Source organism: Heterodontus francisci, chromosome 13 (assembly GCF_036365525.1).
Source record: "Heterodontus francisci isolate sHetFra1 chromosome 13, sHetFra1.hap1, whole genome shotgun sequence".
NCBI classification, from domain to species: Eukaryota; Metazoa; Chordata; class Chondrichthyes; order Heterodontiformes; family Heterodontidae; genus Heterodontus; species Heterodontus francisci.
This window is the reverse complement of record NC_090383.1, coordinates 99377109-99403506: the sequence shown is the minus strand read 5'-3', so window position 1 is coordinate 99403506 and position 26398 is coordinate 99377109. Positions and strand designations below refer to the sequence as shown.

At 46.1% G+C, this 26398-nt stretch overlaps 1 protein-coding gene across 2 annotated transcripts in view; it reads left to right on the top strand.

Moving 5' to 3' along the window:
* Window positions 1-26398, top strand: part of LOC137376531 (ALK tyrosine kinase receptor-like) — a 1023571-nt gene that overhangs the window by 623408 nt on the left and 373765 nt on the right. For both annotated transcript variants that reach the window (XM_068045253.1, XM_068045252.1), the window contains exons 7-8: window positions 8643-8792; window positions 20412-20512. In XM_068045253.1, coding sequence (XP_067901354.1) covers window positions 8643-8792; window positions 20412-20512 — 251 coding nt within the window. The remainder of the gene's footprint in view (window positions 1-8642; window positions 8793-20411; window positions 20513-26398) is intronic.

The window sequence follows — 26398 nt, the reverse complement described above, 5'->3', positions numbered from 1 at the left end:
GGGCCAATCCTTTCTCTAGTTACCCTCTTTCTCCTTATATATGAATAAAAGGCTTTGGGATTTTCTTTAACCCTGTTTGCTAAAGATATTTCATGACCCCTTTTAGCCCTCTTAATTCCTCGTTTCAGATTGGTCCTACATTCCCGATATTCTTTCAAAGCTTTGTCTTTCATCAGCCGCCTAGACCTTATGTATGCTTCCTTTTTCCTCTTAGCTAGTCTCACAATTTCACCTGTCATCCATGGTTCCCTAATCTTGCCATTTCTATCCCTCATTTTCACAGGAACATGTCTCTCCTGCACGCTAATCAATCTCTCTTTAAAAGCCTCCCACATATCACATGTGGATTTACCTTCAAACAGCTGCTCCCAATCTACATTCCCCAGCTCCTGCCGATACGCACGACAGCCAAGTTCTCCAGATGACGCCATGGCTGTTGACCTCCACAACCTCCATCCAGGCTTGCTTGCTTAGGCGGGGAGGTCTCCTCCTTCCACCCCTGGCGAGGAGGACCTCCCGTCTTGCCTGAGTAGCCTGGAGGAGAACATGCAGGGAGTCATCACTGAACCGTGGGGCCACCTGGAATCTTCCTGCTGCCATGCCGACAAGCACATCTTTCCTCAGGCCTCGCTATGCCTACCTTGGTGACCACTTTGCCCTCTTTGCCCACTCCTAATGACAGATCCAAGCTGCCAGCTGGATGTTTTCTGAGGCTGCTGCACAGTTGGTCACAGGATGCTGGGCAGGATAGTCTGAGGCAGTGTTCCAGTGTTGGTGGCCCTTTATAGATGGCGCCAGCACATCCGACTGTGTCAGCTGGTCAATGGACAGTCACCCCACCTGCTGGCCGTTAATTGGTCAGTCGGCACAAAATTGCTCGAGAATGTGGATGGGAGCAGGAGTGCCAGCGTCACCCATTTCCAGTTCAGCCTTCCCCTCTGTGCTGAATCACATAAAATCCTGGCCATATTTTAATAACAGAGAGCACCGATAGCCCTGTTAGTTTCACTCCAGAATCCGGTCAAATGTTTCTATTCCTGGTTGGATTTTTACACCACCACACCAACAGCGCCCTCCCCCAACCCCCGCCCCCTCAGGAGCGGGATGGGAGATGGGGGGTTGTAAAATCGGATAGGATGGTGGGGCTCCATGCCCATCGCCTACCTGCCCCCATTGCTATCTTATCAGCTACGGGGGAGGTGGCAGTCGGCTAGCTTGATCTTAGGCTAATTGAGGCCTTTAATGGCCACATAATGGTCTCTTCCCACTGCTACTGGTATTTTACCAGGGGCAGATAGGCACCCCCACCTGCGGAGGCCACCCAGTAATACCTGGTGGCCTTGTTGTGGGCTGGGGGGGGCCCTCCTGATTGGGCACCCTGTGCCCCACAGAGGGTCCCCCCAGTGGCACAGGCTGACCCCACTTGAACACTCCTCCACACCTCTCGATTGACACCCCCCCCCACCTTGCCAGGGCCTGCCTGATTGACCCCAGCGAACCCTGACCCCACTTACCCTGTTTCTGAGGCCAGTGTCCATGCTGGGTCTTCTCGCTGGGTGCAGTCCCAGCAGTGGCCACCGCTCCCAGTGGCATATTTAGGACTGAAGAGACTACGCTCTGTGACTCTGGTGATCACCTTTTTTTCTTCCATTTCTTGTAGATCTCTTTCAAGCTTTCCTTTTAATTCTATTGGTAGTTTACGTGGGGGATGATTCACTGGTTTCATCGCTGGGTCAATAGTGAGGTGATATTCAAAATCTTCAAAGCATCCAACCATCTCATCAAAACACTCTGGGTACATTTGTACCAGATCTTCTCTGCTTCTGATCAAAGGGTGCTTTTCAATGGGTGTACTGTCTTCAATCCTCAGTGTCGTTTCCTTCACCGCATGGTTTACAGCTCTTCGCAACTGCTCAACCCCAGGATAGCTGGACCATCTGTTTCAGTGACTTGGAACACACAGTTAACATCTTTTCCTTTGTGTGTCCCTCTGATTTGGGTTGTTCCGAGCTGTCGAACCTGAGTTCCCTGTATGCTGTTAGCACCTTTCATTGAATAACTATTTTCTTCCAAATTTTCAGGAAAAATCTTCTAGTATAGTCTGCGCGGGATGATGTTACTCTGCACTCCAGTATCAATCTTCACCTTCAGATTTATCATTGTGGGCTCGTTTCTCACCCTCTTCCTGATCTGAATGGTCGTGTGAATTTCTTTTCTCTGGGAACTGTTGAATCCAGACATTCCGTGCACATATGGTTTTTATGTCTATCGTATTCTCAAATCCATTGTCATCTTCCAGAGTATGGATGTTTTGGTTTCTTTCACTACTCATTCGCCCTGTTGCTCTGGCTCTGGTGACTCATCCACCACCTTCTTCCCTTGTTCTGCACATCCTTTCCCAGTAATTGGTCTTTCTGCAAGCTCTACAGATTGATCCATATGCAGGGACATTTCCGTCTGGCTGTGAATTTATGTGGTCGTCCACAGCTTCTGCATGTCTTCCTCTCTCTTTGGTGTACATTGTTTCGTTGTTGTTTCACTGCATCAACCCTTTCTTTTGGCTTAACCGAAGGCTAGCTGTTTGGGTAGTGAGTGTCTTCATCTGTCTGCTCGTGGCTTCATGTGCTCTGGCAGTGTCAACAGCCTACGATATTGTGAGCTTGTCCTTTCCAATTAGAGCTTTCTGCACTCCAGGACGTGCAGAACCCCAAATGAGCTGATCAATCAACTGTTCATCTTTGTCTTTAAATTTACATTTTCTGTCTGCATTTTTCAATCTTGTTACAAAATTGTCAATTGGCTCACTTAGTTCCTGTCTGAGGCCTTGAAATTCATATTGGTATAACCAATGATTTGATTTTGGCTGGTGAAGGGTGCCGAATCTTTCAAAAATTTTGTCTGGGTTTCTGCTGTCCTCTTCACTTAGCACCCAGCTGTTAAATAAATTTAATACTTTATCTCCTGCCCACAGAAGGATATGGCTGACCCTCTCCTCTTCACTAGTGCCTTTTAGGAAACTACTGAATATTAATCTGCACTTCTGTCTAAACTTCTCAAATGTCTCTCCGACATCATCAGCTTCCCAATCCATAATGGGCTGTAGCTGTGCAATCATTCCGATCCAGGATGACATTTTGTTTTTTTTTTGTTTTTGCACGATTCACTCAGTTTTTTTTCTCTCTCAGGCACTAATTTTTCCCAATCTACTTCAGCATTAAATTTGTTTAAAATGTTTTGGGTTTACTCTCAGACACTCGCTGCCACCATATTATATCTCCCGGTTGTTTTCTGGTTCCCATATGATAGAAATAATCACACTTTAGACTTGGAAAGGCTGGAGTCTTTGTTTAATCATTCAGCCACCATGCTGTCCTGTATAGGACTGCCCCAGGTTGGTGTCCTGTTACATGTCACATGACTCTCCAGTGCAGCCGTGAAAGTGCCCCCACCCCCCATCCCCCCCCGGAGCACTTATACATAACAATTAGTTCCTAGATAATTAGTTCCTAGCACTTTATAGATGGTATAACAATATATAACAGCCAGTAAATCAGGATAACTCCCATGTTCTTCTTTAATGCATGGATTTCTTTTGCATCCAGCTGAGCGGGCAGACAAGACCTCAACTTAATGTCTCATTCGAAGGTTGGCACTTCTGTCAGTGCAGCACTCATTCAGTACTGCACTGAAATGTCAGCCTATGTTATGTGATTCAGTCTCTAGAGTGAAGCTGAAACCCCACAACCTGCTGACTCAGAAGCAAGAGTGCTACCACTGAGCTATGGATGTCACTAATTCAGCTTGAAGTGTGAGGTCAGCCTGCCTTTAACTAGCAGTTTTAAAATGCAACACAAGGTTAGAAAGTGTAAGTGTGCTCATTGTAACATTTGGGATTACATGACAAGATGATGGAATGCACTTTACCTTTTAAGCAATGGCTTCTGCTTTATATGAGCAGCCTAACAATAAATTATTCCTGCAATGATTAAATACAAAGATTATAGTACAAGCTGTTTAATCAAAGCCGGAGAGGCTTTTATTGTTGAAGACAAATAAGAGGTAATTGTGCTTAATGTTATTTTTTGGGAGGGTCCAGAAATGTATTTATGTTTGCAGTGGATCTGGTAGTTTAAAAATGGATTATAACATTTATCATCATTACTGATGTTTGTGGACAAGGTCTATTGCAACAGTGGTAATGCCGGCAGGTTCACTTATGCCACACAAATGTGAATGATGTGTTTTATATCACATAAGAGGAACAGGTAGCTGTGCAAACCTCTTTTTCCCCCGCCCAGGATTCAACGACAAAGGCAACGACACAATTCAAAGCTTGTCTAACATTACCATTATGCTAGCCCTGTTTAAGGAAGGTACCACCTTGCTTCTAACCTGCATCTAGCTTGTCTGTCAACCAGCATTAGTAGGTGAATCTAAGTTCTGATGAAAGGTTATTGACCAGAAACTTTGGGCTGAATTTTATTCTGCCCTTGGAGGCGGACACGAAGGCAGGGGGTGCCGTTCCCGACATTGCCCGAGCCCCCTGCCATTTTGTCTGGGGTGGGAGAAGCTGAGGACGGACTTCCCGCCCCAGGCCAATTAATAATTAATTGGCCACTTAAGGACCTCTTCCCACCTCCACTTCAATTTTACGGAAGGCAGAGGGGCCCACCTGGGACGATGCTACCAGGTAAAGCCTGGAGGCCTCCTCATGGGGTCGGGTGGGAGGTCCTCCTTCAGCAGCAATTCAGGGCTCCTGGAGAGCTCCCCTTGGTGGCAATCACCCCCCCCACCCCCCCCCCCGTGAAGACACCCTCCCCGCCCCCCCCCCCAACCTCACCAGCCCACCCTGTCGCCGGGGGCTGCCAGAACAGCCCCGGCCATCCCGACCCCACTTACCTCTCCCGAGGTCTTCATCACTCTTTTCTTTTCGGTACTGCAAGACCTCCTGCAGTACCCGGCAGTGGCCATCGCTCCCAGTGGTACTGCTGGTACTGCAGAGCTACCAGCCTTCTGATTGGCCAGCAGCTCAGAAGGCAGGAGCTCTTCATTTAAAGAGACAGCGTCTCCAACAGTGGGCAGTAAAATAGCTCTGGGAGTTCAATGGAGGGCCAAGGCAGCTTCTCTCCCTGCCTTCCGGCTCACCGCCAGGACCCCTGTCACCAGAATAACATCTGGCCCATTAACTCTGTTTCTCCCTCCACAGATGCTGCCAGACCTGCTGAGTATTTCCAGCATTGTCTGTTTTTATTTCAGATTTCCAGCATCCGCAGTATTTTGCCTATGTATTAGTAGTTTAATGCCAGGTTTTGTAATGTGCTAGTGCAGGCAGCTTTATTCAATAAGCAGGTACTGAAAACATCACTCTCGTCAATGCAGAGGAGGATAACAGTAAATCTGGGTGGCAGGATTATGTGACAATTATTTTGGCAATTTGCTTTTGTAAAATGTTTTCCTAAAGGCACAAACTTAGACTGGGGTATGTTGCCTTCTGCTTTAACCTAGATAGTGAGTGTTAGTAGGCTATTCAAGTATAAGAGGCACGTCTGATTTCGTTCTCACATGATGCCCATATATGTGGGTCTATAAATTCAGCCACATACTCATTTTTCCAACACCAACTAACCTTTTGAGCCCCCAATATGGTGGGCAGGAAGCACATGCACTTGTCTGACTGGCACAGTGCTGCATATCACACTGGAAAAGGAGGAAAAAAAGACATCCTTTACCCCCAAAGCAGGTATTAGTCCTTTGTATGTGCAAATAAGGGGCCTAATGACTATTTGAGACTCCCACTTCAAGATTGGTTTACCCTGAGGCAGTCAGTGCTTCTTCTGATCCCATAATTAATTCCTTCCCCTGATTACCACCATTCCCAACCCCAACACCCCATTGTTGCTGCACCAGACTCTCTGCCCATCACCACGGTTCCCTTGGGTCTCATCATTCAGGTGCAGGGAATGTACCATCCAGTCCAGTCTGCCCAGAAATGAATGCAGATGAGTTTCTGGGCTGTGAACTGTCTAGCAGGGATATTACATTGAAATAGGGAGCAGACCATTTGTTGATTTTTCTGTCCTCCATAAATTAGGAGAAAGGTGGACAATTGTAGCCCCTTACTGCTCCCCTGCCTGAGAAAGAACTGGGAATTGAACATGAGATCTTTCAGGTCTAGACTGGCACCCCATTTACTGATCTTTAGCTGGATACATCCTTTTTTTTATTCGTTCATGGTATGTGGGCATCGCTGGCTAGGCCAGCATTTATTGCCCATCCCTAATTGCCCTTGAGAAGGTGGTGGTGAGCTGCATTCTTAAACTGCTGCAGTCCTTGGGGTGCAGGTACACCAACAGTGCTGTTAGGGAGGCAGTTTGGTTTGTGGCTTGGAGGGGAGCTTGCAGGTGGTGGTGTTCCCATACATCTGATGCCCTTGTCCTTTTAGGTGGTAGAGGTCATGGGTTTGGAAAGTGCTTTCGAAGGAGCCTTGGTGATGCACTGCATCTTTGTAGATGGTACACACTGCTACCACTGTGTGTCAGTGGTGAAGGGAGTCAATGTTGAAGGTGGTGCATGGGATGACAATCAAGCGGGCTGCTTTGTCCTGGATGTTGTTGAGCTTCTTGAGTGTTGTTGGAGCTGTGCCCATCCAGGCAATTGGAGAATATTCCATCACACTCCTGACTTGTGTCTTGTAGACGGTGGACAGGCACTGGGGAGTCAGGAGGTGGGTTACTCGCCACAGAGCTCCCAGCCTCTGACTTGCTTTTGTAGCCAAAGTATTTATGTGGCCGGTCCAGTTCAGTTTCTGGTCAATGATAACCCCCAGGATGTTGATAGTGAGGGATTCAGCGATGGTGATACCATTGAACATCAAGGAGAGATGGTTAGATTCTCTCTTGTTGGAGATGGTCAATACTTGGTACTTGGTACTTGGCACTTGTGTCGCATGAATGTAACTTATCATTTACAGGCCCAAGCCTGAAAGTTGTCCAGGTCTTGCTGCACGCAGATTAGGGCTGTATCATTATCTGACAAGTTGCAAATGGAACTGAACACCGTGCAATCATCAATGATCAACCCTCCCACTTCTGACCTTATAATGGGGTGGGTGGGGGCGAGGTGTTGATCATCGATGAAACAGCTGAAGATGATTGAGCCTAGGACACTACCCTGAGGAACTCAGTAGTGATGTTCTGGGGGCTGAAATGATTGGCATCCAACAACCACAGCCTTCTTCCTTTGTGCTAGGTATGACTCCTGCCAGTGGAGAGTTACCCCCGATTCCCATTGACATCAGTTTTATTGGGGTTTCATCTTCTGCGATATTCTGATAATGTGAAAGGCACTATATAAATGCAAGTTCTTCTTCAGTGTTTTGCCATTTTTCATCATTTCACTTGACATCACCATGTGCGAAGGAAGGCAACAGTAACAGGATATACTATAAGATGTAAGGTTGGATTGATATTTTGGAGTTTTTCTTTATTGACCTACTGGAAGGGAAAGTTCAGGACAAGAAAAGACAATTCAAGTCATGGAATGTCTTCCTCGAAGTGTGTTAACTCTTCCCTTCTTAACATCCAACAATTCTTTGAACACCTCCAGTATTTTTACCTCTGCTACCCTGCCTAACAGATTGTCCAAATATTGATTATGCTGAATAAAGAAGTGCTTCCTGATATCAGCTTTAAATGTACTTTAAACAAATTTCCTGTTCTCCTTTATTGGTTTCTGCTCCTACTCTTCGAGCTTGGACTGGTATTATTCTGGGTTTACTTAATATTCTAGATACATTTGTGAAGTCACCCCTTATCCAGCTTCTTTCTAGACTGGTAAAGTTTGAGTTTCTCAAAACATTTTTAATACTTTATGTTCTTTACACTTGGGATCAGCCTTCTCTGTATCCTTTTCAATCTTTTACATCTTTTTTGTGTGATGGTCACCAGAAAAGAATACACCTTCTCCCGAGAGGCTAAATGGTTTGGATAAAAGTCTTTGACAGAATGGATATTAGAGATAGAATGAAAGCCTTCAAATTCTAGAAATCTGAAATTAAAACTGCAAATGATGGAAATGCACAGCAGGTCAGTCAGTATCTGATAAAAGATGGCAGGTTAGCATTTTCAACATAGACCTTCACCACATTGTCCTCAGTTCTAATGAAGGCTTCCATTTCAAATGTTAACCTTTTTTTTCTAGATACTGGCAGATCTACCATGAATTTCCATCATTTTGTATTTTTATTTATATAATTGATCAAACACTGGGGCGAGGAATAGGCCGTTAAGCCAGGCCTTCACTCATTTCTTTACTTTCTTGTATATCACTCCAAAACCTCTTCTACATCCACCCAGCACCGATGAAATATCTGGCAAAAATTAATCATTTAAAGATACATATGTCTAATTTCTAACTCAAATCTATTGTATAAACGTGACACAGAGAAGCAGATTGCTGAAAATGAACCATTCGTGCAGTGGCTGTCTTCTCTCACTTGTGTCTATGGCTCCTGTAAGTTATGTGGTTCACACCCTTGAGAATTTGATTTGCATATACCATAAAAGCCGCTTCTATATATTCCAACAGTCATTCTTTTTGTGCAACAGATGGAAAACATCATCCAGATTTTCTTCTTTCTCCAGATAACCTTCCCACTGGCTCATACTGTTCCTTTGAAGAAAACGATTGTGAATGGTCATCAATTACCTCAGAGATGGATGAACCAAGTTGGAAGGTGAAAGAAAGTCAGTCTGTCTATGAAGAAGAGAGAAACAAGCTATGTTATTCAGAAGGTACCTTATACAAAATATTTTCTTTTCTTTACCATTTAACCTAATGGTTTTTCACTGAGTTGTTTACCACTGGCAGTAGGTTTTCCTGTGCCCTACCTAAGCGACCACTTTCTGGATCTGCATTTGTGGAAAATAAAATGCCACTCTCTTCAGGTTTGTATGGGTGTTAATATAGATTCTTAACAAGACAAATGCATTTTATTTGAGGTCATCTAACTGGTACGACCAGGTGAGAGAGGGGTTTGGGTGTTCCCTCTCAGTCTTTGCCTGGTTTCATCATAGCAAGGTTTAATTTTAAAAACATTGTGTTTTTAGCTCCCCCTCGGTGAATCCTTGTTCACTGCTCACCAATTGCAAGGCAAAGAAATCAAACCAGACAGGTTTTCTTAGATTTAAACAAGAAAGGTGGAAGTTTATTAATCTTAAACTCGAATTCAGTTAACGACTACGAATGCATGACGCGACCACGCTAGCATGCATATGCGATAAAAACACACGCAGATAGAGACAGAAAAAGTAGAAAGAATAAAGGGGTAAGGTTTGGGGCAATAGCTGGATTGTAATTACAGTCGTTTGAGTTTGATATGCAGTCTTTAGTTGCCAGTAAGTCTTACCGTTCGTTGGGGCCCAGTGCACGCTTTAACTTTATTTGATGTAGGAGTCTTTTCTCTCTTGAGGTTTAAGCGACTTCAGTGGGTCTGGAGGTTTGTGAGAAAGTGAGAGAGAGCCAGCCAGGAGAGAGGCTGTCTTGTTCCAGGTTCAGTTACAATCTGCAGTCTCTGTCTTCAAACTGTCCTGTGAGCACAATTCAAAACTCCAGGTTGGCCAGCAGGTTAGTCATGTGACTAACTGTTGAAACAAACTCCTGCATTTGTGGATTTCAAAGCTTTCAGTGGGGGTGGGGGGGGGGGGGGAGGCGGCGGTGGTGGTGCAGTGCTGTCTCTTACCCCGACAAACTGTGGATCACCATTGCCCAGCCCAATCTCTCTAAATTGAATCAGTGAGCAATTCTTTTGTCTCTGCAAGCACTGTCTCTTAGTGTGCAAATGTCCTCCAGCCAAATGTCTTTAAACAAGTCATTTCCAGCAAAAGTTTAAAATTAATGTTCATATGATGAAATTAATATGCCTCATTCTTGGCAGGGTCTTCATGGCATAACCTATGCAAATAAACACATCGGAAACCTGATTCTACATATAATGATATTGCCCAGAGGCAGTTAAGACAAAGTGTAGGGGCTGAAAATCTGCATCCCTAATGATGACCTCTTAGCATAAGTCTTCCACTCTGAATTTCCGTGCGGGCCTGTTTGAGACAGCACCCCCCTGGCATGGGAGGGGGCAGGATTGGAACTTCCCTGTCCGTAGCCTGGATCATGCTGAGTGGTCAGTGCACAAGATCAACCAGAAATTTCAGTCCTTGGCTTAGCTTAAGTGGCTATAAAGGCATAGATAAATAGATAAAATATGAGTATTTTACCCCTCCTCAGTGTTGAGAAACCTTTCCATCCTAGTCAACTCCCTAAAGGAGTTTGCCAGTCCTGCCAAACCTTCATTCCCCACTTCAAACCATCCCCTATCCATCCTCTTCCCTGCTCTTCCTTTGCCAATACTCCCCTCCTCTCTGTGCAGCCTTATTCTGTCCCCCTCTCCCATATTCCTCCTTCTGTTGCTCTGCATTCTTCTTTCTCTTCCCTATCCCTACTGCTTCCTATTCCTGCTCTATCCTTCCCCTTTTCCCCTTTCCTATTCTGTTACCGTCCTCCCTCCCACCCCTGTCACTGACCCTATTCCTCTTTTCCTTACCTCCACCAATCGCTGCACCATCTCTTTCTCTTGCTTTCTCGATCCTTCCCTCCTCATTCCTTTCCTCCTCCTTCTTTCCTCCCCCTAACACTCTCTCCCTTCCACTTTCCCATCATGTCTTGATTTACCCACAGGACCTGCATAGTGTACTTGCCCTTATCTCTGAATTGCAATACTACAGAAGATCATGACTTTCTTATTAAAAGTATTTAGGCTTACCCTACTCAGCTAGGGTGAGTCGGCAGTTGAAATATCCCCAGTTATTCACCTCCCCTGGAGTCGCCAGGACCCCACCCTTTGTGATTTTAACCTGCTCTCTTGAGCAGATGGGAAGGGCACCAACACAAAACCAGCAGAGTTCTACTTTACATATGCACGTTGACTTTTTTAATTCCTTCTTGGGATATGAGCGTCGCTCGCGAGGCCAGCATTTATTGCCCACCCCTAATTGCCCTTGAGAATGTGCCTTCTTGAACCACTGCAGTCCATGTGGTGTAGGTACACCCACAGTGCTGTTAGAAAGGAAGTTTCAGGATTTTGACCCAGAGACAGTGAAGGAATGGCAATATAGTTCCAATTGAGGACGGTGTGTGGTTTGGAGGGGAACTTGCAGGCGGTGGTGTTTCCATGCATCTGCTACCCTTGTCCATATAGATGGTAGAGGTCGCGGGTTTGGAAGGTGCTGTCGAAGGAGCCTTGGTGAGTTGCTGCAATGCCTCTTGTACATGGTTCAATTTTAACTGAGACCTGAGTGGGGAACCACCCTCCATTTCCACCCCTCCCCTCCCAATCACGGCCTCCTACCACCTCCCGATCTCAGCTTCCTCCCCACTCCTAATCATAGCTTCCTCCCCATAGCCCCAGGTGCCAACCCCTCCCGCTCCTCCTGTTTGCAACCTCTCCCCCAAACCCCACCAATCACTGCCTCACCCCTCCTGCCCCAATTTCCAAGCTCTCTCATCTCTCCTGATCCTGGCCACCTCCCCACTCAATCCCCTGCCAATTGCCAGGGAGAATCCCTTGGAGTCCCCCATCTATAGCTTCCTGCTGCTGGTCCCGCTGCTCACTCATCAATTTGGTCAGCTGCTTGGTGGGAAAAGTAGTGAAAAAATGTTAATAATTTCAAGTCCCTGGCCTAGCTGGTTTCTTCAGCTGTTTTTTGGCCGTCCTGCACCCTCCCAGCCTCCCCATAAACATTGTGGCCTCTGTAGCTCAGGTTGAGGAATTGGGAGACGAAAGACAGAGGTTACAGGGCCACCACTGATGCAACTCGAACAGGCAGCTAACAGTATAAATGTGGGCATAGGAATTTACAATTCCAAATCAACACAAAAATGTGACTAAAACATGACAGCAGGAAGTAAGAAATAAAAACAAGAAATGCTAGAAATACTCAGCAGGAAGTAAGGTTTTGTAGATAGGTAGTATGATTTGGGAGGTGTTGTTGAAGAAGTCTTGGTGACTTTCTGCAGTGCCTCCAGTAGGTAGCAGACACTGCAGCCATGGTATGCCGGTGGTGGAGGTAGTGAATATTTAAGCTCCTGGATGGGGTGCCCATCAAGTGTACTGCTTTGTCCTGGATTGTGTCGAGCTTCTTGAGTGTTGTTGCAGCTGCAGCCAGCTGTACGCATGGACTGCTTCATTATCTGAGGAATTGCGAATGGAGCTGAACACTGCAAGCATCAGCGAGTAGTTCCACTTCTGAACTTATTAACAAGGAAAGGTCATTAATGAAATAGCTAAAGATAGTTGGACTCAGGAAACTGCCTGCAGCGATGTATGGGGCTGAAATGATTGCCTCCAACAACCACAGCCATCTTCCTTTGTGCCAGGATTGACTCCAGCCACAGAGAGCTTTCTCCCATACCCATAAACTTCAGTTTTACCAAGGATTCTTGGTGGTACACTCTGTTGAATGCTACATTGATATCAACTTTATCAGAATTTAGAGGATGCAGCTACCAGGAAGGATTGAGTGATTGAGCCCATTCAAAGTAATGCAGGCAGCACACAAACATTGTGCAGGCGGCCCAAGTTTGTGCGAGGCTGACACCACTTAAAACTAACCTGCACTATTTAAAGCCATCCCACATCTCTTAAAATGTTTAAGGTGCATTCTGGCTACAGGAGGTACTGGAAGTGGCTCGGGAATAATTTCGGCCCTACGGAAGAGTAAAGATAAGGCAGCATGGCAAAGAGCAGGCTGACGGATTTCATGATGCAGCACTTGAGGCCCTGATGTGGGATATGGACAGGAGGAGACTGACCCTCTTCCCACAGGGGCCAGGGGGTCCTCCAGATAAGTGCTTATAAGGGAGTGGGAGCCAAGGCCAATGTGAACAGTGTCGCCCCGAGAACTTGGATGCATTGCTGAAAGAAGTTTAATGACCTCACATGAGAGATCATGGTAAGTGACATCATCTTCAAATGTCATATCCTTACAACTGAGCCATTAGCCTCACACATTGCGCACTGCACCACACTCCAATCACTCACCTGCCAGCAATCTCTATCAGGCCTGACTCATACCTAACATCCACAGCTTCACCTCACCTTCATACACTTAGCACTGCTGCAAGCCTCACACCTATATCTCATACCTTGTGCACACTGCCAGCTATTTAACCAAACAGATTGCACCACACTCACTGACACACTTATGTCTCTTTTTTTCAGGACAAGGCGGTACATAACCAGAGGCAGCAGCACCTAACTGGCAATCATCACCAACATGGATCCCCATAATTGGAGCAGTCGTAGCTGAGACCGTGGCCAGCGGCAACAGCTAAGACCATAGAAGCTGGTGTGTTCCTACCTAATCCTCCTTCTCATAACCTACTTCCCCCCCCCCCATCCCACAATCTCTTCTGATATGTAAGCTGCAGATGGTGTCAGTATGACCTCTTACTTTGCCCCCCTTTCCTCACCACAACTATACACTTGTGCCTTTTGCCTTTTGGATGCCCAAGAGTTGCCACCTGGCCAAGCATAAGTGTGGGGGTGAGAAAGCCTAGAGGTGCAGGACGCTGATGTTGAAGAAACATCGTCACTCGATCTCACACTTGCAGTCACCAGCTCAGGCACCAGCACTGTGTGTACTTTAGAGGGTAGCATAGAGGTGGAACCTTCAGGTGGTGAGACATCGGGATTGAGTGGGTTACAGCCAGGGCAGGGGGAAAGGATAGCACAGGTGCCAGCTCCATGGAGGGTAGGGTCACACCCAAGTTCTGCTGCAGGGGCTCAGATGAGGACTTTGGTGTGCTGGCATACAGAAAAAGGCTGATGGGCATCCACAATGAAGTACTTGGTGCATTGGCAGACCTGCCAGAAAGCCTGCTGTCACTGTCAAGCAGCATGGAGGAGTCCGGCTCCAACTTGGTACAGGACTTTTTGCAGAGCTTGGACCCAACTTTTCAGCTTGGAAGTGGTGGCCAGCTCCATGAGAAAGCTTGCAGACCTGACCATAATGCAGTATCTGATGGCTGATGTCTCAGCTTCCATTGCAGCAAAAGCAGAAGCCATCCAATGTCTGAGTGCTGTATTGGAAACTTAGACTGAGGTCATAAATCTCATCTTGGTGGCAAGCTCAAACGTCTGCCATCATGGCTGTGGATGCCTGTTCTTGAAGAGGCTTTTAGGCTCTGACGGCAATCTATGCTCCAACAGATTACTAGGATTGCTGAGGCACCACCCTGGGTGAGTGGTTGTAGCTCCATGAAGCACAATCCTGCTGTCCTCTCCCAGGATGACAGCATTTAGCCTCTCACCACTACCCCTCCGCCAGTGCTCCTGCAGTTGCCTGTCAGCCAGCCAGCCCATGGCAAGGTGGTGCAGTCTGAAACTGGGCCTTTTAGGCCCAGAGCTGCTCAAGGCCATCTGCAGTCCCCTCCCTGAAAGTCAGCAGCCTTCCAAAAGCCATGCTGCAGTCACTGAGGTAACACTGCATAGGAGCATGAGGCCAGACAAAGATACCTGCAAGCCTGGCACTAAAGGATGCACAAGGGTGATGAGTTAAGTGTTGTATGGAATATTGGATGTTTTGTTGGATGAAATTGGTATGGAATGTTTATTTTGTGGTGACTTTTATTTCAGCATTTGGGGCAAAGAGAATGCTGTGATGGTCCGTAACTGAGGGAGGATAAGGTCGGGATCTGGGTTGTATTCACGGGAACTGGAGTCAAATGGTGCGCTCACAGACGGCCCAGCCAGAAAGTGGGTATGCCAGTTGCCTTCTCCCTTCCTCATTCTCCTTTCCCTCCTCCTCCTGAGGTGCTCGCTGAATCCCTCATGGCAAGGGCTGTGCCCTCATGACTTTCAGGTGGTAGAGGATGCAGCCGACCACTACAAATAGGTACACACGCTCTCCAGTGAGTACTGGAGGGCTCCTCCAGAGCGGTTGAGGCAGCAGAACTGTTGCTTTGGCCAAAGGTCTGCCGATAATGTAGCTCGTGGCAGCATGGCTTTCATTGTATGCATGCTGGCCACATGTGGTTGGGTTGTGGAGTGGAATCGTAAGCTAGGTGTCGAGTGGCTAGCACTTGTCACCCAGCAGCCATCCTCTGGTTTGGCATGGCGACTGAAGATCGAGGGAATAGTGGATTACTACAGAATGAAAGCATCTTCCAGGATAGCGGGCATTCACCAACATGATGTTTTGCGCATGGTTGCACACCAACTGCACATTGAGTGAGTGATAATTTGTGCAGTTGTGGTACATCTCAGCATTGAGATATGGCACTCGCAAAGCCACATGTGTGTGTGAAGCCGATGGTACCCAGCACCATGGGGAAGCCCGCTATCTTGGCAAAGCCACATGCACATCCGCCTGCTTCTCTCTGTGAACTCCCCTCTCCTGGCATAAAGAACCTCTGTCACCTCTCTGATGTAGCAATCGATGGCAAACAGGGAGATGTTAGATACATTGCCTTCTCCAGCCTGGAAGTATCCCAACACAAAGAAAATCAGGGCCACTGTCACCTTCATAGCTGCTGGCAGGAGCGTCTTCGCCCTGCTCTGAGGCTGTATTTCTGGTTCTAAGAGGTGGCAAAGTTTCGTGAGCACCTTCTTCATAAAGCACAGACGACACACACATTGTTCCTGGCTTAGGTGGAGGTAAGAGAATGCACTGCTGTGACCCCTTCTCCCCCCCCCTCCCACTCCTCCCTCTGTGAGCAGCTTGAATTTTTATTTGCTGCTTCTGCACCATCTCCCTTTAATGCAGCAGCCCAAGGGGATTGCAATTATAGCAATCATGACTGGGAGTAAGTGGTGTGTCAAGAGTCCTTACAGTAACAAGCAATGCCATCTCCATGTGCAAGCACCACTCCCTGCAGATTTCACTAACTGTAACCAACACTTCAAAACACCCAGCACTTCCACGAACTCAAACTCAGCTAGTAGAAAGTAATCAGCAACCAACCTGCAAGTTATTGATGATCCCTAAATAGCACAAGTTTGGTGGTGGGCGCCGGGGGTGCAGGGGTGGTATTGCTTCCTGCTGCTTGAATGCATGCTAAGCTGTGCAAGGTTAAGAGAAGATATTAACTTGAGCGGTGAGGTCCTAAATGGCAGCACAAGCATCAAATCGGCTTTACACGCTGACTCACGTCACAGTTTCCATAATCTGCGTACTCCCAACACATGCTCCTAAAACCCACACTAATGCCCTCAGTAAGATGGCTTTTGGCAAGGGCAACAGAAGTAATTGCGTGCAGAGTGGACGCATTTTGTTACCAAAATGACGCCATAGCGCCAATTTTGGGCCTTTGAAATTATGAAGGACTTCAACAGGGTGGATGTGGAAAAATTGTTTCCGCTTATGGCTGAATCCAGAACAAGGGGGCATAAATATAAGATAGTTAATATGATGTCAAATAAAGACTTCAGGAGGAACTTCTATGCACTGAGAGTGGTGAGAATATGGAACTTGTCGTCACATGAAGGGTTGAAGTGGATTGTGTTGATCTATCTCAGGCAAGTCTTGATGTCTACATGAGGGAATAGGGAACTGAGAGCTATGGGGACAAGATAGGAAGAAATAGTTAGAATGGAAGCAGGTTCTTGGGGAATATCCAGTTGGCTGAATGGCCTGTTTCTGTGCTATAAATTCAATGGAGATAATTCTGACTTTGTGTGATAGTGTAAAGTGAGTGATAGCGAATCAGCAGCCCATCTCTCCTGATCTTTGTTTTCATTAATGTCAATAGAAAGGTCTTTGTAGGAGGTTGGGCATGAACCTGCAATGTACCAATCTGTGGCTCAGTGTATTGAATCACAAACATGTCAAACTGATTGTGTCCTGGATATATAAAACTGGCATTCCTTTCCTCACTCCTAACCTTTCACCATTCACATCTGCCTTCCGTCAGGAGTGCAGAAGAATGTGTCCCAGAATAATTCAATCTCCAATAAAGTGGCCGTCTGTTTTACTAACAGGCAACATGTAGGCTGTTATCTGTTGACGTGCTTGTGTTTTTAGTCACGATTGGATGAAAGATGATGTCAACATCAATCAGGACTGAGACTCAACCCACACTAGAGCTTTGTAAAACCAGCACTACTGGGCACCATGACCTTGTACTCATCATATTCATTTGTCAGTGTTACAGGCAGCATCGTCCTATTTCAAGGAACAGAAAATCAATCATATTGATATTGCTCTGGTGCATAACCTGCTTGTGATTAGACTCAATTGAAGCAGTTTATTGATGAACGATTCTGTTGGTAAAATTGGAATTTTTCTGTATCTTATGCTAAGTTTACCCTTTCACAGCTATCTGTATAAGTTCACAGCAATTTAAATCACTGTTTCTTCGTCAATCTGGTGATGGGTTTTTGGTGGTAGTTCCTCCTGGATTGTCTGGGATAGCACTACTTCCACCTCTTGCAGACATTGCTAACCCCCACTCAGAAGTTGCAACGTCCGGGGCTAATTGGCAGAATCTGTTTCTTACTGATCTCTCCCCCACTTTCCGAATGTTTTAATTATGATCTTGAAACATACCTTTCTGTGTTTAACCTTCCGAATCCTTAGTAATTCTTCAATTTTTTCCATCATTCTTCTTCCTCCGCTCCATCTCTGCACACAGTGTTAAAAAGGCTAATCCTGTTGGAGAATATTGTAATCAGATGATCCTCTGTATGCAACTCGTTAATTGGGTAAACCTTGAGTGCATTAGTGTTGCTTTGGAAAACTGCCCCATTTGCAGGTCAAAATCCTGATGTCAATGTCCTTTTAGTTTGTGGCCGAATTTTGACACACTGATAGGTCTTAGAACACCACCAAGGCCATCAATCATTAAAATGGGATTTACCAACCCATCACACATTGCAGCAGTTATAGCCACATCCTTTGTTTTACATTTTTCCAATCACATCATGAACAATATGAATCTCCAACCTAGAGATTCACTGCTTATTGTGGACTCTAAGGTACTCACATCTGTACCTGTATTTTCCTACTGGCATTTAAGCTTTCATAAACTTCTGTGCCAACTCTCTTTTTGGCTTCCAAATTCCTTTAATGCCACTCCAATGGGTTTCCCAATGGGAAGGACTTGCAGGGAGATATCAGAAGGGCTCGGTGCCCAAGACATGCTTTATCTCCTTGCATCAGCACCTGGCATGCCTGTGGAGAGAAATGGAATCAAATGGTCAACATGGTACTGCGAGAGGCTTTTCTTCCCAAAGGAAGTTGTGGCGGCTGATCAATACGTGAATACCTGACTCACCATAATGCTGTATGATTCATTAAAAGCACCAAGTTTCAATGTAGTGCTGTATAAATTTGGCTGTGCAGTGCCTATTTTTTGGGGTGTTAACTGGCCTAATATACCCCCAATATAGAAGGCAGGAAGCACATGATAAATTCAAGTGTGAAGTGCACCTTCTGCCATATTGGTGTTGGCCTCCCATCCTTCCCCCCCCCCCCCCCTCCTCCTCCTCCGATACCACCACCCCTGCACTTTAAGTGATCAACCCCTATATAGAGGGTGAAGTCACAATACAAAGCTACCTAGACATTAGCACTGATTGATGCTAAGTTAATAATACCTCTGTCTGAGAGACCACAGGAAGGTGTCACATTGATGCTGTAGAGAATTCGCTTCAGGCCAAAATTAAAGTCCAACATTAGTGTAGCACGAAGGGAGTTGTATCAAATGTAACTTGTGAAATAAATAAGCAGGAAGTGTATGATGTTTTCACAAAGGTTGTCAAAACTGAAAAATTTTGATTTTCCATCAGTATTGTCCCTCACCCTGATGAGTCTGAAATACACCCCATGAAAAGAACCGCACGTTGTGCATGGCACTTGCATAAAGTTTCTGCACACAGACATACATTGCCATGTCAGTTTGATTCAGTTGGCAGCACCTTGTCTCTTGAGTCCATTACGGAGACAGTCTAGATTGTCATGGAGCTGCTCTGATAGTTTGGATGTGGTTCTAACTGGTTTTTGTATTCTGAAAAAGCACCGGGTTCTCTGGGTATATTGGCCAACATTCCTCCCTCAGTGAATACCACCAAGAATTGTTCAGTTCATATTGCTAGTTCTGGGAGCTTGTCGTGCTGCTCCTGGCTGCTACATTTGCCTAATGGCTGCACTTCAAAATAATTAATTGCCAATGAATCCATTTGAGGTATACACTAATGCAAGTCTTTATATATATTTGTTTATATTATAAATACATTTATATTATGTATAGAAAATAAATACATTTAGTTGTATTTATTTTTAATGGGATGTAGGTGTTGCTGGCAAGACCAACATTTGTTGCCCATCCCAAATAGTCCTTAACTGAGTCGCATGCCAGGCCATTTCACAGGGCCATTAAGAGTCAACGACATTGCTGTGGGTCTGGAGTCACATATAGACCAGACCAGGTAAAGATGGCATATTTCCTTCCCTAAAGGATATTGGTGAACCAGATGGGTTTGTATGACAATCTGGCTGTTACATGCTCATCATTACTGAGAATGGCTTTTTATTCCAGATTTATGTAATTAATTGAATTTAAGTTCCGAGCTGCCATGGTGTAATTTGAACGCATGCCTCTGGTTCATTAGTCTAGGCCTCTGGAATACTAGTCTAGTAACATAATCACTGTGCTACCATTCCTGCCTATATTTAGCTAATAAATGCATTTGTATTATATATCTTAAATAAATATAAATATATTTCTTTTACTGTTTTATGTTTTATGCACAAGGGATGGACAACAAATGCTGGCCTTGCCAGCGACACTCTCATTCCATGAATGGATGAAAAAAAAAGGAATAAGGTTGAGCCCACAAAACTCCAACTGATGTACACAGTTTAAATGTGCTCCCATCAACTGCTTCCAAACATTCGCTCCTTACTAAACTCAACCTAGCTGAGTCTTATAACTGAGAGAGATTACCTATTGTTAGGTTCTGCACTTCATTGCAGCTTTATCAGCGATACAGGACTTACATGTAAGTACATGTAAGTACTGTATAGACAGAAAAACCAAGATTGCCAGTTTATCTCCAGATTCATTCTCATGGGAAATTCTGAAGCCGTGTTCATATTCACATCTGCACCTTTTAGTAACTGGCCACGTGTCTGCGGCACACACCCCAATTTTGTGACAGATCAATTTTGTTGTTTAGAGTAGTCAAAGCTATTTGGGCTGAAAGCAGCATGACTATAATGAGAAGCAGTACCTGCAGTAAGAAAGGAAACTTGCATTTCAGTGATAGGTTTTTAAAGATAAACAAATCATCTGATGCATTGTTCTACCTGATGGGGTTACAGCTTGTATATACTTTAATTTACATGTTTTTTTTTCAGGTCACGCCCTGTTCCTGAACACCAGAGAGAATCTAGGGGCTGATTTCAATGAGTTGAGAAGTCCGATTTTTCCCACTCCTATTAGAAACTCTCCCTGTGAGGCAAGTACAATCTTCCTGTTTTACCAGAGGTTCATCGCAATTATTTATAGATCCATATAAGAGAAATGCTCCAGCAAATCTTACTTCCTCAGGTTCCTCATTGGGATCCATAATCTGTCACCTTTCCATCCAGAGAACTAACTGGCAAGACACTACGGATGCTGGAAATCTGAAATGAAAAGACATAAAATGCTGGAAATACTCAGCAGGTCTGGCATCATCCATGGAGAAAGGAAGAGTTAACAGCTGGAATTTTACATCGGGGTGGAAGCCCTGTCTACCGGCTTAAAGTCTGGGGTGAGCCCGCCCCTGCCAGGCCTGGAAGCTACGCAGAGATTTTACAAGGCCCTGACCCTTAATTGGCCTCAGGCAGGACTTCCGCTCCTCTGAGATAGGAAGTCCCGCCTCCAGGAGCTCGTGGCCAATCAATCGTGGCAGCTCTTCAGTCCTAGCAGCATCATAGGGAGCGATGGCCACTGCTAGGATTGCACCCAGCTTCAAGAGGATCATGAATGCCAGCGCCGAAAATGGTAAGTGCGGTTTTGGGCCTCGCCAGGGACAATCAGCTGGGCCCTAGTGAGGAGGGAGGGAGTGGATCAGGAGGGCAGGGGAAGTGCACCTTTGGGCCCGCAAGGAGGCCGCCTGGTATTGCAGGGCAGCCTCCTCAGCTGACCAGGCGCCTGTCCACCACTGGTAATATACCAACGGCAGCGGGAGGAGGTCCTTAAGTGGCAAATAATTTCCACTTAAGGGCCTCAATTGGCTTGGGCAACGGGTCGTTTGTTACCTCCCCCGCCGCTCATAAAATTGCAGCCTCGGCGGGAAGGTGACGGGAATGGCACCAACCACATCGCACACAATCTTACACCCCCACCGCCTCCAGTTCACTCCTGAGGGTTCGTAAAATTCCAACTAACACATCAGTTCTGTTGAAAGGTCACAGACCTGAAACATGGCCGGAAATTTACACCACTCCCCCCCGCAACCCCCTTCTGGAGCGGGCTGGAGGCAGGGGACTCATAAAATTAAGTGGGAGGCAGGGGATGCCGTTCCCGTTGCCTTCCCACGCCAGCTGCAGTTTTATGAGAAGTGGCGGCGATGACAGGAAATTTCCCACCCGCCTCTGGCCAATTAAGGCACTTAAGTTGCCAGTTAACTGCCACTTAAGGGTCTCCTCCCCCCGCCCCTGGTATATCAGCAATGGCAGGTGGGCGGCTCAGGATCTCCAGGAGGCTGCCCAGTAAAACCTGGCAGCCTCCTTGCAGACTTGGGGGGGAGGCCCTTCTGATCGGGCACCCTGTGCCCCACAGAGTGCCCCCCATGGCCCATCTTCCCCCACTGAACTACATTTCCCCCCGTCGACTGCCTCCCCCACCTCCCCTTGCCTTGCCGGGACCTGGCCAATTGCCCCCGGCGAGGCCCCACAGGCTTACCTTTTTTCCGGGGCTGGCGTCCATCTTGCTCCTCTCCCTGGCTGCAGTACTAGCGGTGGCCACCGTTCCCAGTGGCGCTGCTGGGAGTGAGAGTGACCAAACCCCATGATTGGTCAGCAGCTCTTGGAGGTGGGATTTCGTGCCTCAGAGGTGCGGAAGTTGTCCAAGGTCAGTTAAGGGTCTGAGCCACATAAAATCACTGTGTGACTCCCAGGCCCGGTGGAGGCGGGCTCATCCGCCACTTTTTTGGCTGGTGGGCAGGGCCTCCTGCCGAATGTAAAGTTCTGGCCATTAACTCTGTTTCTCTCTCCACAGATGCTGTCTGACCTGCTAAGCATTTCCAGCATTTTCTCTTTTTTATTAAACCAACTGGCAAGTGTAGTCTAGTCAACAGTGATCTGTGAGTAGTTGGTGGTCAAATGCGTTGTTATATGATTTTTTTTTAGAATTTGGCACTGGTTAGGGCATTGCTGCAAATTATACTGCATTTACAGGCATGTATTTTATAGTGACACTATTTGAAAATTGTCATAGTAATATATACTTCAGGATCAAGGTATGTGCCGTGGGAGGGGAGGGCCATGCAAACATAGCTCAATACCCAATTGTCTGACCCATTCTTCCTTACCTGATAAATTCTGCAGCGACTGTGGATAAACAAATGTGGCCCAACACAGCTTCAGATCCTGCCTCCATAAACATCCTCATCCTCAACTATAATGGGGCCCAGCACATGAGTGCAAGATGGTGTTTGCAAACGTCGCCAAACAGAAGTGTTAAGTGGACGATTCTACACAACCATTTTTAAGGTCCTCAACAGCATACATACCAATGACCAGCCAATAAGGTTTTGTCTATGTGATATTAAGAAGTGCCTGAGGACACAAGACACTGCAAAGGCTGTGGGCCCTTAAAGCATTCCAGTTGTAGTGACCAAGTTTGACAAGCATAAGCAGTGTTCATCTTCAGCTATACGTATGCTGTAAGAGAGTAGAATCTTTGTATTTATTTATGCAGTTGTAGTATTAATTTATCAAAGGAAAACATTATGGGATGTATTTGCTGAGGCTCCATTGCCAGTGGAAGAGGGCAAGGGTCAGGACATTGTGTCAACAGCCACAAGTACCCAATTTGACAATTGACCATTTTTGGTGTGAAAATAAGTTGGCACTACTGGAATGCAAAGGTCTCACTATCATAGACTCATAGAGAGAGATACAGCACTGAAACAGGCCCTTCAGCCCATCGAGTCTGTGCTGACCATCAACCACCCATTTTCTACTAATCTTACATTAATCCCATATTCCCTACCACATCTCCACCTTCCCCCTACACTAGGGGCAATTTACAATGGCCAATTTACCTATCAACCTGCAAGTCTTTGGTTGTGGGAGGAAACCGGAGCACCCAGCGGAAACTCACGCAGTCACAGGGAGAACTTGCAAACTCCGCACAGGCAGTACCCAGAAAGGAACCCGGGTCGGTGGAACTGTGAGGCTGCGGTGCTAACCACTGCGCCACTGTGCTGCCCATCATTTCGATTTCTTAAATGTGATTCGTTAATGGTGCAAGGATGACTTGCCAAGTGTGCTGCATATCTGTTGTAAAATGGGTAATCATCCTTCCCACCTTGGAAACTCTGCAGTGCACACTAAAGCCTGGCTCGGGTATAAAATTAAAACCCGACCTGGGCCGGGCCCGACCCGACCCGACCACAGCCAACCCGAACCCGAGCCCTTTAATTTTTTATCGTGCCCGACCCGAATCTCCTTCATCTGTTCCGGCAGCAGGCTATTCCTGCAGCTGGAGTTGTGGGGAATCATAGGTAAGCCTGATCCCGTGACTTCTCGGAAGCAGTGTCCAGCCCCGACCCGACCTGAGCCTGAATGCTGGATTCGGAATTTTGACCTGACCTGACTCGAACCTGACACATGTAGTCGGGTTCAGTCGGGTTCGGGTCGGGTAGTCAGGCTTTAGTGCACACCTGTATCAAGTGAATGGCAGAGGCTGTTGTTTTCACATGGGCATCAATTGGTCAGATCTTTCATGGGGTGTTAGACTTCTCTTGAGTTTTCTTCTATATACATACAAACATACGAATTAGGAGCAGGAGTAGGCCACTCGGCCCCTCGAGCCTGCTCCGCCATTCAATAAGATCACGGCTGATCTGATTGTAACCTTGACTCCACATTCCTGCCTACCCCCAATAACCTTTCACCCCCTTGCTTAGCAAAAATCTATCTACCTCTGCCTTAAAAATATTCAAAGACTCTGCTTCCACTGCCTTTTGAGGAAGATAGCTCCAAAGACTCAAGACCATCAGAGAGAAAAAAAATTCTCCTCATCTCTGTCTTAAGTGGGTGGCCCTTTATTTTTAAACAGTGACCCCTATTTCTAGATTCTCCCACAAGGGGAAACATCCTTTCCATATCCACCCTGTCAACACCCCTCAGGATCTTATATGTTTCAATCAAGTCGCCTCTTACTCTACTAAACTCCAGTAGATACTCCAACTTTTCCTAGCATCCTGTTCTTCCTAAATGCCATATACCTTTCAAAATTCAGGTCCCAATCTATGTCATTCAGCAGCCATGTCTCTGTAATGGCTATCAGATCGTACTTATTTATTTCTATTTACGCTATCAGTTCATCTGTTTTCTTTCAAATGCCGTGTACATTCAGATACAGAGCGTTTAGTTGTATGCTTTTATTATTTCTGTAACCTCTAGCCTTTGTCTGCTGATTCACTTTGAGATTTGAACTCTCTGTCCCTTCCTGTCGCAATCTGTTTATCATTTCCCATATTATTTTTTTTGTTAAAAGATTCAGCACTGAAACAGGCCCTTCGGCCCACCAAGTCTGTGCCGACCAAGAACCGCCCATTTATACTAACCCTACAGTAATCCCATATTCCCGACCTACACTAGGGACAATTTTACAATGGCCAATTTACCTATCAACCTGCAAGTCTTTAGCAGTGGGAGGAAACCTGAGCACCCGACGAAAACCCACGCGGTCACAGGGAGAACTTGCAAACTCCACACAAACTCCAGAATTGAACCCGGGTCCCTGGAGCTGTGAGGCTGCGGTGCTAACCACTGCGCCACTGTACCTTTCTCTCCTGCATTGTCTCTACTCTTTGACTTACTACACTTTCCCAAATTTGATCCCGTGTCCCCACTATTTAGTTTAAACCCTCTCTACTTCCCTAGTTATGCAGCTCGCTAGAACACTGGTCCCAGCATGGTTCAGATGTAGACTGTTCCAATGGTACAGTCCTGCCTTTCTCCAGTACTGGTGCCAGTGCCCCACGAACCAGAACCCACTTCTACCACACCAGTCTTTGAGCCACACATTCATTTCTCTAATCTTATTTGCCCTATGCCAATTTGCACGTGGCTCAGGTAATAATCCGGAGATTATTACCTTTAAGGGTCTGCTTCTTAATTTGGTGCCTAGCTACTCATACTGACTATGCAGAACCTCTTTCCTTGTCCTACCTATGTCACTGCTACCCACATGGACCATGGCAACTGGATCCTCCTGCCCACTGCAAGTTCCTCTCCAGCCCCAAGCAGATGTCCCGAACCCTGGCACCGGGCAGGCAGCATAGCCTTCTGGACTCTCTCTCTTCTTGGCTGCAGGGAACAGTGTCTATCCCCCTGACTATCCTATCTCCTACTGCCACTACATTCCAATTTACTCCCCCCGCTTGAATGGTTCCTGTACCATGATGCCGTCGTCAGTTTGTTCATCCACTCTGCAGCCCCTGCTCTCATCCATACAAGCTGAAAGAACCTTACACCTGTTGGACAATAGCAAGAGCGGAGGCTCCTCCACTTCTGCCTTCTCGATCCCCTTACTTGCCTCAGTCGCAGTCACACCCTCCTGTCCCTGACCACTGACCAAATCAGGAGACCCTATTCTATGGGGTGTGACTGCCTTCTGGAACAAAGTATCCAGGTAACTTTCCTCCTCCCTGATGAAGAGCAATGTCTCTAGCTTGGCCTCCAGCTCACTGACTCCGAGCAGAAGCTCCTCGAGCCGTAGACACTTACTGCAGACGTGGTTGCGGTGGATCACACTGGTGTCCACGAGCTCCCACCTACTGCAGTTGGAACACATCACCTGCCCTGCCATCTTTATTGTATTTTAAATATTTAATTAACTATTTATTTAATTAATAGGAAATACTCACCAATCTGTTAAGCTTTACTACTATTAGTAAATAAACTTCCCAATTACTAAAATTACCCGAGTTTTTGAAAGATAAATGAGTAAGTGGTAGGGCAACCTGCCATTAAGAGAAAGGAAAAGATAAATTGATAAAATTATTCAAAAAGATTTTTGAAATACATTTAGTCTGCCATTTTTCTCACAGTAGCAACAATGTATATCCTTCAAAAGAAGGTTTTAAAGAAAATAAGTATTGCAAAGTTAAGTATTTAGTAAT